General features: G+C 48.7%; 1 protein-coding gene across 2 annotated transcripts in view; it reads left to right on the top strand.

The window, feature by feature from the left end:
- The first annotated feature begins 1048 nt into the window (after positions 1-1048).
- Positions 1049-11687, top strand: part of TTL (tubulin tyrosine ligase) — a 35338-nt gene continuing 24699 nt past the window's right edge. Inside the window, exons 1-3 of one of the 2 annotated variants that reach the window (XM_084623416.1) lie at positions 1049-1774; positions 8284-8362; positions 10183-10415. In XM_084623416.1, the coding sequence (XP_084479542.1) occupies positions 1618-1774; positions 8284-8362; positions 10183-10415 (469 nt within the window). In that variant the 5' untranslated portion in view covers positions 1049-1617. The remainder of the gene's footprint in view (positions 1775-8283; positions 8363-10182; positions 10416-11687) is intronic. The other variant, XM_084623417.1, reaches the window with a different exon arrangement.

Here is an 11687-nt window from a genome sequence, read left to right as displayed (position 1 = left end):
TACGAGGGGGAGAGCTTTATGCTTATAGCTGAGTGGAAAGCGTGGGGCACAGCCAGTGACCGTGCTACATTTGAAGCCGCATTGATTTTTAGGGTTTCTTCCCGTTTTTGGATGCCTGAACTTCCCCGGGCCGGCGGGCGGGCGGGCACGCAGGGCAGGAGGAACACCAGGCGCCAGTCTCGGGGCGGGTCGCTCGCAGGGTAACTGGGGCGCAGCCCAGGACGGGCCGCGCCCGGAGCGAGGCGTCCCGCCACTTTCAGCGCGGCCGCAACCCGCCGGCGGCAGCGCTGGGCGAGGCAGGACCGAGAGGCCGGACCCGAGCCCCGGGGCGTCTCCTAGCCAGGGGCGGGCGAGGGCACTGACGCCTCGCCCCCGGGCCGACGCGCTGAGAGCGGCTCCCCGGCCGGGCAGGCCAGCGCCGCGGCGGGAGGCCTTCGGGGGCTCGCTGGGGGCGGCGCCCCGCGGGTTCTCCGGCCGCTGTCCCGGGCCCGGCTTCCTCCGGCCTCCCCCGCACGTCTCCGAGCAGCAGGGCCCGAGTCCTCTCCGCGCCCGGCCCGGCCCGGCCCGGCGCCGCGCGCTTACCACGGGGCTCCGCCGGGTCCCCCCCGCTGCGGCCTCGCGCCCGGGGGAGCTGGGGCCGGTCCCGCGGGGCGCGGGGGGGGGGGGGGGGGCGTGGAGAACCGGCGGCTCCCCACCCACAAGCGTCACTTCCGGCCGCGCGGCCTGGAGGAAACCCTTCCGGATCCGGGGGCTCGGCTCGCGGCCGCAGCGCGCGCGCGCGCGGGGCCGGTCGGGTCACGCGCCGCAGCGACGCGCCGCAGCGACACCCCCCCCACACACACACACACAGCGCGCGCGCTGCCGACGTGCCCCGCCAACTGGGCCCGGCCGGCAGCTGAGTGGCAGCGCCCCTCCCCCCCACCGGGCACCTTGTGCAGCGCCGAGCACAGCCGGAGCCTGCGGGCGCCGCCACCCCCACTTCGCACCCCCGCCCCTCAGCGCCCCCGCGCCGGAGCCGGGCCTGGGAGCCGGGCCTGGGGGCCGGCGGGGGCGTCCCCCCCCCGGGGAGCGCGGCCCCGGGCTGGGCGCTGGTCCCCCCGAAACTCGCCCCTCGGGGCTCCGGCCCGCCCCCGGGCCCGCGAGCTGCGCCGCCAAGCGCGGGGGCGGAGCTCGCCAGGGGCATGGCCGGGCTCGCTGCTCCCGTGCCGCTCCCTTGCCCGTGAGCCGGGCGGGGGCCGGGAAGGTCCCGGGGCGGGCCTGGCTCTGCCTGATCCCGGGGACCAGGGAGGCGGCGCTGGCGGGTTCGGGGAGCGCCCCAGGCTCTGCCCGGCGGCGGCTGGCCCACGTCCACCGCCGCAGAAGGGAGCTCGCCGGCGGCTGGGGCAGGCCCGTGCTCCCCTATGGGCTTGCCTGGGGGTCCGTGTTTTGATCTTCCCGAGCGGATTGTAACCCTGAGCCTGGAGGCGCCTGGCCGAGAGGCAGGCCTTGCGGCGCCGGTGTCCTTCTCTGACTCCTGCGGCTTGGGCGGTGGCCGGGGTCGAGGAGACCCGCTTTAGCTCGCTGCAAACCGCGCTGCCTCCCGGCTCGGGCCTGAGGCCGCTCGTGTCGCGTGGAACCATGTACACCTTCGTGGCACGAGATGAAAACAGCAGCATCTATGCTGAAGTGTCCAAAATACTCCTGTCCACCGGCCAGTGGAAGAGGCTGAAAAGAGACAACCCCAGATTTAACCTGATGCTGGGGGAGAGGAACAGGCTGCCCTTCGGGAGACTGGGTAAGAGGAAGAGCGGCACTGGCAGGACAAGGCCAATGAGCAACCCACCAAGACAGCTGGTTTTTATCGGCCAGTGTTCAATGCCACATGCTAATGCTTGTTTGTGTGGAGGGGGCCGGAACCTGTGCTTTTTATTGTCTAATCACTAGTGCGCAGTAATTCGTTTCCGTTAGGGGATGTTCTCTGATGTTTCTGGGGATGTACGTTTATGTGCTTTTGCATACTGGGAAATGTAAACTAATATGTGACTAGCGTGTGCTGCAGAGTAATGTGGCTTTGGGTGTTGTCTGCTGCAACAGGGGAGGGACTTGGCCATTGGCATGGCAGCGGCAGGAGCAGGGGGGTCGCCGTCGGGAAGTACAACAGCATAGCTGAAGAGATATTATGGTGATGGCTCTTATTTTTAAAGTTAGCCTTCGTTAAAATATAGCATTTTTATGACCTAAAGGTTAACTTGCCCAATTGTAGAAAGAACAGGAGGACTTGTGGCGCCTTAGAGACTAACCAATTTATTTGAGCATGAGCATACATGAGCTCACTTCATCGGATGCATACAGTATGCATCCAATGAAGTGAGCTGTAGCTCACGAAAGCTCATGCTCAAATAAATAGGTTAGTCTCTGAGGTGCCACAAGTCCTCCTGTTGTTTTTGCGAATACAGACTAACCCGGCTGTTGTTCTGAAACCAATTGTAGAAATTAGTTATTTGGGGCTGTATTAACGTTTTTGGTCACATCGATGTTGCATTAAACATTTTAGTTTTTACGGTTCTGTTCCATTATACTGTGGAATCTTAGAGGAATTTTAGAACTGCTGTCTGCTTATAGCAGTACCTTATATTAGAAAACAGGAACAAAGGAATGCTTCGAATCAGAGACCTCAGCAACATGATGCTATATTATGAGAGAGCTGCAATTTTCAGCTGGAGACGAGTATTTTAAATTCAACCAGTATTTTAAATTAAAATTGGTATTTGAAATATTACCTAGTCTGATATGGAAGCAAGGCCAACTAGCTCTTACACAATGTAACCCCCCTTTCTTGAATGATTTCAGGGGGCCCCTTGCCCCAGCCCCCAAAGTGTGAAAGGGTGGAGACCCTCACTCTGCTTTTATCTTTAATCCCCACATGTTCCCTTCTCCAGGAAGCCCTCTGACCCTTAAAGAAATAGCTAACATTTCTTTATCTTGAGGTGTTTTTCACCTGTTTGAACTTCCATGGTTGGTATCGTTTGGTGAGAACTTCCTCACCCTTTTCTGAAATCTTGACAGTGGGGCTGGGATCAGGATTGACTCAAACATGGCTCAAGGGGGGGGAAATTTAACATAAAATGTAACTCTCTCTGCTTGTATGACAAACCTATGCCCATAGTTTATCATTCAACTCCCCATATGATCACAAGTTTTCTCACAGGAGAAAATGAGTTCTGTTTAGTTGTGGGAGAAAAGTAATTTAATAATGTACAGTGGTATCAAAATGGGATCTGCAGTGTATTTTGTTGAGGATTTATTTTATATATATATATATATATCCTAATGTAAAAAAGATGAGTCATTTGTAAAGGGGGACACTGGGAAATTCTCTAAGTGGTACTAAGTGGTTTGATCCGTTTTTAGATCCTCTTATACATTAGATTTGGGCAGATTGTTATATGAAAGTTTGTCCCTTTATTATTGCTGTTTGAGTTAATTTATGATTTTGCATGAATTTATTTTGAAATTAGCCCAATGAACAGAGAGATGACTCATTGTAAAACTTCTATGTGGAATTTGGCATGGTTGTCTGCTTCTTTTCAGGAGATGGTCAGAATTGAATTAAGCCAGCCAGGATGTATTCAGATACAAGTATCTTGCTCTCAGAAGGTCTGGTTCATCCAGGGCTGCCCTTTGTGTTTGCTAACAGCACTAGAAGAATACTGTAACACTCTGCAGAAAACACTGCCTGGGATCAAAGAGAACTAAGGGACTGACTCAGTGAAGACAGCTAAAACAGGGTTGTGTAAGCATTGGGGAAACGGAAAGAATCAAACTTCTCACTTTGGTGTGAACCAAAGAAATAAAGGCCCTTAAACACTTCTCACTCAGAACTGGCCTTTCAGAGTCTATCGGCTGGCTGATGTGGAACTCAGCGGTGCTCCTGTGGAAAACTTTCCATAACTTTTTCTTGAGCGGCTGACAGATCTGTGCTTGCTTTGTTTAGTGCCCAGGCTCATGTACTCCATCCATTAATGTGAGAGGCAGGAAAATAAACACCATGGAAATTGGCCTGGGGACATAATAGCTCTGTGACAGGCTGCCCCTTGGCCCCCAAGTCCATGTGGTTTTGCTCTGCAGGTCTAGAAATGGACATGCTAAGGGAGGGAGGTGGTGGGGCCTGTGGGAGGGCTGCTCCTCACTCCCTCAAGCTCTCACCTACTGGGAGGTTTATTTTTTTTTTTTGTTTATTGAAAGCGGATTGTTGTTTGATTTTATTTAACGCATCCTTAGTTGTGACCCAAACTGTGGTAAGCTGCGCTGTTACTCTGTAAGCTGGTGCAGCACATCTACACTAGGTGCAAATAGATAAGCTTTAACACCATTGACAAAATTCTCCTAGGAGATTTACCAACCTGGGTACAAAATGTAGGCACCCACCCTTTACCATGAGGGCTTGTGGCAAGGTCACAGCTAATTACAGTTACTGGCCAACTGCAGTCTAAACTCCCCTTGAGCTGTTGTGGCAATTAGAATTGTGCTGGGATGATCTACAGAATTATTGGTAATACAAGTTAAAAAAATATGTTTTACCAAACTAGAATCTGTAACCTGATGGTGTCCCATTTTAAAAAGAAATGGAGACTGATTTGTGGTGTTTGATATTGGTAGTCATACACCTGATAGGACATATTACTATGTTTCACTAATATGTATCCACCAGCATAAGCCCCCAAAATGACAATTTTAGATACAGAAGGGGGAGGGGGATTTTTACAAATTTGAAGAAAATGTTGAAATTGCCAAAATTGTTGAGGAAGTCACCTTTGATTGCATAGCAATAGAATTATGAGCTGGGAGAATACAGCAAAACTGAGGCAGTGTGTAGGCTACTACCAAACTCACGGGGTGGATGGTTTATTTTTAACCAGTTTGTCTTACTTGCTGTGTTTTTCCTCTGAGAGTTCAGTTGTTAATGCAGTGCTCGCAGTAGGTCATTCTTTTATTTTTGCCAGCCACGTTTCTATAGGAGCTATTTGTTTTGCAGTCATATGGGCAGATCTGTCTTCGTCCATGTGCCACCACTCCCATTCTCTGTCCCCCTTCCCCCGGAAAACTAGGGGGGGAGCAAACTCCACAAGCTTCTTACAGATTTCCTGTAGACTAGGGTTCATCACCTCTCCCTCTCTAGATCTCAGGGGATCTTCTGAAGATAACAGGGTCATCTGCATGGAGGTCCTTTGCATCTGCACCAGCTCAAGGCCTCCCTACCCTCTCTTACAGCCTTGCATTTCTGCCAGGGACCCATGCTACTGCCCCTAGAACTTCCTTCCCCTCTTGAAGGGGGTCATTCCGTAGCACAGAGGGAGTGTTCCACTGAAAAATAATCATTACCTACATGGAGTGAAGATATCTGATAGTAGAGGGCTCTTTAATATAGCAGGCAAAGGCTGAAACTAGCCAGAATCAGAGGGACATATTAGTAAATGATGGTACAATTTACCAAGGCAAGTGGTAGATTTTCAGTTATCTGGAGTCTTGAAATTAAGATTGGCCTCTCTACAAATATGCTCTAGCTCCACCGCAAGTCATTGAGCTGGATGCAGGAATCAGTGGGTGAAATTCTCTGGCCTGTGTTAAGCAGGAGGTCAGACTGGATGATCTCAGAGATCCCTTCTGGCCTTAAAACTACAGGGGAGAGGGAGGGAAATTATGGCAGACCTAGGCTGCATTCACTGTTGTACGGGATCCCTGGGGAGGTTGAAGAACCATGAGAACAGTTTGCAGTGTCATTGCTGATCCTGTGGAGAGCCTTCTACTGGGGAGAGCAGCACACAGAAGTTGGGAGATCTGCATGTGCTTGGTGAGAAGGATCTGTCCCATTGCAATGAAATGTGTTTCCTGGCTGCCGTCAGGAGGATTATTCTGCACTGGAATCTCTCTTTCATTTCAGTAAATCGTGACAGCTCCCTAATCCTGTAATAAGAATGTGGGGCTCTGTTCCTGAAATAGCTCCTGCGTCTGTTCCCTACCAGTAGGACTAGTTCCCCTTGCCATGACATTCCCGCCAGCATGTTGCTGTGTATTTTCCTCTTTCCCCCACCACTTTTTTGCCTGTATCTGTTCTTTTAACTGAAGGATCTTAAAGTGTGTATGTATAAATACAGTGGCAAAAAAAGAATACTAGAATAACCTCTTCTAGTAGTAACACAATAAAATGTGCATAATGGAGTCCTCTTTTCAAGAAAATACAGTAATAAGATTAGAACATAATATCCAGTTCTTCCAACAGTAGCTCCTATTGAATGACCATCCAACAGAGCCAATATCCCCGGCATTCACTTTTCCTTTTCTATTATTTTTTGCTTCAGGGCAACCAGTTAGTAAAGATTAAAAAGCTACTCATGTATGTCAGTCACTCATTGGTTTTTCGGATGGCCATTAGAACAACTAGAGTGTGGCCTGCAGACCCCTGGCGGTCCGCAGACAGTCTCTAATATTTCCAAAGGGATCCGCACCTCCATTGGAAGTTTTTCAGGGTCCGGCAAATGAAAAAAGGTTGAAAACTGTGGAATTAGAGTAACCAGTAAACCAGTATTTCCCTTTCTTATTTTGCGAGTGCTGTGTGAGTTTGTCTCGTTCCCATGCATGGAACTAACGTGCGTCTTATACTCTTCCTTTTAAAGCACATCCAGCTGGAGTGTGCCTCATGGTTTTTATTGAATTACCTGCCCACCCCTGCCCCTTCCCAATCTCTCCTCGTCCATCCAGCTGGTTTGGGTGCCATTTCTGTTCAGGACAGTCTCTAATTTGTGGAGTAACTTAGGGGCAAACCCTTAGCCCAGTCTGGTCGGGTGTGCTATGTGGGTGGAATCTGTGCCCTGCCCCTGGAGCCAGTTTGGATTCTGTTCCAGTCCAATGGCTACTAGCCCTGAAGTAACAGCCCCTTCCCCACAGGGTTGGGTTGGAGGAAGATGGAAGTGTCTGTGTAACAACTGATCCTGTGCTTCTGCTCCCAGCCCCTGCGCCCTGTCATAGGGAGCTTATGCGGAGCAGGCCACTGCCAGTGGGTGACCTGCTGTCTGTCTGGCCACCCAAAATCCATCCCTTGCCCCTTCTGTGTGCAGCAGATTCTTCTTTTTCTGAATCAGATAGAAAAGGTGCCAACAGAGAGCGGTCTTCAGTGCAGGGAGCCTCTCTTCAGCTGTATCCGCTGTGGGTTGGTCACCCTTGAGTCATGATGACAGGGCAGCAATGGGGAAAGGGCACGCTTCCACTGAATCTGGGCATTTTCAATATTTCAGCTTTGTCCTGAGCTCTCAGGCTGGCTCTCGTGCCGGGAGAGGAGTCAGGGGCATCTGTGGGCTTTTGAGGATGGGTTCAGCCACCTGAGAAAGACTTTTGGCTGGGTGGTTTCTTGTGGAAGAGGGGACAAGTTTAGAAGCTGGGGTGGGCAATTAGATTCTTAGATGGTAGATTGTAAACTGTTCAGGACAGACTGTTGGCTACCCTGTGTTTGTACAGTGTCTCTCACAATGAGGCCCTGTCCTTGGTTGGTCCATAGGCACTGCCCTAATAAACATGATGGATTAATAATGTGTAGTCATTTGGTGACTGTTTGACACTGAATCTGCCTTCGACCCTTGTCATTGTTCATCACCTCTTTACTTCTAGCCAAGACAGATAAAGCAAGGTTGCCTAGCCAATAAATGAAAGATTCTGCACATTTCTTAGAAGTAATCATTTGACATTTGATTTCAATTGTCAAGACACACAAGGTAGAGTTGCTGCATTATTTCTTGAGTCCAAATGCTCAAACAATGTCCCCCACCATCTGTGGCCAGGAGGGAGGTGGATAATGCTTACAGACACTTGTCTAGCTAGTGAACCTCAGGGGACTAAGGATTTTTAGGTATTCTAAGCAAATAGCACATCGCTACTCTCTGTCGTAAGAACGAGGTGGGGTCACATTGGGGGGAGATTTGGTTCGTTGCAGATATTTGAGTAATAGGCCTATTTGTGGAATACTAAGTATGTACGAATGACAACCAGCACTAGAATATGGAAGTATATAAGGCATATATGACTTACCACCACAAATAGTAAAACCTAACTTAGAATGGTCAAGCCTAAGAAAGGTGCTCTTCAGGATGCAACCTGGGCCCAATATCGGCATCATGCAGTTGACTGTATAACAGAGAAGTCTAATTTTTCTCCTTTTTCCTAGGATTCTTTAGCAATCTGTCCCCTCTTCCCCCCCCCCTTTTTTTTTTAATTGATAAGTTTTGTTTCTTAACTCTCCCTTTCCTCTTGTAGGTCATGAACCTGGACTTGTGCAGCTGGTAAATTACTACAGGGGAGCTGACAAGCTTTGTCGCAAAGCTTCGTTAGTGAAGTAAGGATTCCATTTAAACCTTTTAGTGTGTTCGAAGAAATGTTTTTTCTAATGCAACTAAATATTAAGTGTGTTTTGTATGATGCTTGAGAAAAAGCACCAAAATTTGCCTTTAAAGGCCTTCTGTTCAGGGGCCCTTCAGCAATCTTCAGAAGCTGCATCTGCTTTTTTTCTTCACAATCATTTGTGTGCCCAAATAGCATTTCAGTTTCTAGATACTGGACCTGATTTTCATAGGCAAGCAGCATTTGTATGTGTAATTCTGTTGTTTGCGCTTGCAAATGGTGCTGCATGTCAAGTTGGGAATGCAAGAGCAGCAGATGTTGTTGTTTCCTAAAATGTGGACCTAAAGAAACAACCACTACAACATTATCTGTTTCTCCTGGTAGATATATTTTTAAAGCTTGGTTCCACTCTGCTATTTCTGTTGTTCATTTTTATAGAGACTTGCAGTACTAATGTGCTTCTAGCTAAGCAGATCCTTTGGTCAAGTGAATGCCAGGAGACATCTCTTTCACAAGAGAGGACTCAGAGATGGAGTTTCATAATAATCAGCAATGCCAATGTCTCCTGCAAGGAGTGGTGCATGTGCTTCTATTTGTTAAAGAGATGGAGTATTGAGTTGGTTTATTAAAATATGACTTGGGACTGAACTCTGCTTCTGTTAGAGCGTGTTCATTTCAAAGCTGCTGGTCTGGTCAAACTGTTTTAAGACATCACTGTCATACAACAAGAGACAGGCTGCAGGGCCTACATTAACTTACATAATGTATAGTATAATTCTGTAGCCCGCCCATCATAGTCATTTGTATACAATAGTGCACCTTGGGCCTGCATGGCTTACGTTCCTTAAAAAATCCCTTCTAGAAATCCCAGGCCCTTCTATGTAGATATGATGTAAACAATCACCCAGTGCCAGAGAGCAGATTACTTAAGACCATTCATTGAGATTCACAAAATTATTTCTATGTAGCTTGTACTTTGGGGTCAGTGCCTGTCTTTTCTAAAGCTGTAGCTGCCTTTCCCTTTTAATCCCGGGGGTCACCAACACTACTAATTGCTTAAAAATCCCCTGAGACTCTGAATAAAGCCATTTTGACAAAGGACCTGATCCAAAGCCCACTGAAGTCAATGGGAAATTTCCCTTTAATATCAGTGGGTTTGGCTTGGATACATAGCTCCCATTTGGAGACAATTACGTTTCTGAATAGCCTAGTTCACCATTCTGTTCCCCTCATCTTTCCCAATCAAGTTCCACCGCACAGCAACTTTTGCAGGGGCTTCAGTGTTAGCACACAGGATTCCCAATGAAAGTCTTTGCTGGTTTCTCAGAAAGCTTTGTGTGGATACTGTGCAATATCTAGCTATGTGGAACCATTTGTTTATTGATCATTTCAGAATATTTGACTCCAGTTCATGATAAAAGGCAAAAATATTAAAGACAAAATAGAAAGATCTAGATCAATTATTTGTAACAATGTTTATTTAGAAAGGTAAGTGCTCAAAAACATCTTTAGGGGAGAGAGGAATTTACCCAATTCTCAGTCTTATAGTATTACAATATTTGCTGGTTTTTAAAAAATATTTTGTCCTACTGCTTTTTTCCTCTAGCAGCTTTAAAGAGAAGACTGTTTTCAGCAAGTTAATAGAAATATATACAGTACAGTATTATTATTGTTGAATATGCATTAACCATATTCACTAGCAGGAAAAAGGCTCATGTTAATGATAACCTGCATTTAATACGTATAAATTATTTTGGGAGCTGGCATGTTCTAGGATTAGCAAGGCTAATGGGCTGATTTATCTTCTCCAACTAGGCTAATCAAGACGAGCCCTGAGTTATCAGAATCTTGCACATGGTTCCCAGAATCATATATGATTTATCCAACTAACCTAAAGACTCCAGTGGCTCCAGCGCAGAATGGAATTCGCCATCTTATAAACAACTCCAGGACGGATGAAAGGGAAGTGTTCCTGGCCTCCTACAACAAGAGGAAGGAGAATGGGGAGGGGAACGTGTGGATAGCTAAATCCTCGGCCGGTGCCAAAGGTTTGTTTCCTGCTGAGATGCTCCAACTCTTTTCTGTTCTTGTTGTTTGATTTTTGTTATTTAAAAAAAATAGAAGGATGATTATTTTCTCTGCATCGTGTCTAGCCGTGGTTGCAATATGCCTGTTTAATAGCAGTGTGTGCTCTGCACTGCAGGCCTTTACATAAGTACCACATAGAACTCTGTTCTCTCAACCGACTGGGGTATTTTATGGTCTCCTCTCTGCTCCTAGGGAACCGTCAGCACTGATTAAAAGTACAAACCTTCACACTCTGTCTGATATTTGGGGGGATGAATAAGTGACCAGCAATGATCGACCCTGACGCCATAAACACCCAGTTCTGCTCCCCGGCAGAGCTCTTTGTGTGGGGAAGACCCCAGCAAGAGACAAGGCACAAGAGGTGTGTCCTGTAACAAAGCCAGTGCAATGTGGGGTGCGGCGATGAGGGAATGTGGGGGGCAGGGGGAGAGTGATGGGGGTGGAAATGTGCGGGGGAGTAGGAGAGGTGCAGGGAAATATGAGTGGCGGGGAAAATAAGGGTTACAGAGAGGACAGATGATCATAGGGGCAGGTGGAGGACAGGAGACTGGGGAGAATGTGAGTTGAACCAGAAGGGAGGCAGGATAGTGATAGGGTCTGTTGTACTGCTGTCTCTCAGGCCAGTGATACGGAAGGTGGAAGGAGAGGAATCGACTGGTAGCTTCCCATTCCAGAGGATTTGGGAGGATAATGGGGCAGAGGGGTCGCCCTCCAAGCAGCCACTGGGGAGGCACCTGTATTCCTGGTTGAACTTTGAACCTGAAACGAGCATACAGGGAGTTCCCTGCAAGGCTCAGACACTGGAAGGCAGCTCTCTCCCCACCGGCTCGTGATGTCTGGGTGCTCATGGCTGGCAATAGGGGATGCTGGAGCGCAGACCAAAGGGAGGCAAGAACAGAAACAAGGAAAGGAGAGAGGACAGAGACTGAAATCACGTACAGGAGGGGAAGGAGAAAAGAAGAGGGACGCAGACGCTCTCAGACGTGCGTGTGCTGGAGTAGGAGACATGAAACCAAGTCCTCCCCCTCCTTAAAATCACTACGGCTTGTGTTTAGAGGGAAGCTAAAAATCTCAGCCCTTGTGGTTCCCTGGGGGACCCGCTCACCTCGGGTACAGAGCTGGCCAGACTGTCAGCTGATGTCAGTCAGTCCGTAACACCATCAAACAGTGCAGTTATGCCAACTCATGGCATCCCGGGTCCAGCCCAGAGGCCTTTCGGCCACCCACAATAG

This window comes from Lepidochelys olivacea (genome assembly GCF_965140295.1).
Source record: "Lepidochelys olivacea isolate rLepOli2 genome assembly, chromosome: 3".
Lineage (NCBI taxonomy): Eukaryota > Metazoa > Chordata > Testudines > Cheloniidae > Lepidochelys > Lepidochelys olivacea.
This window is presented reverse-complemented; position numbering and strand designations above follow the sequence as displayed.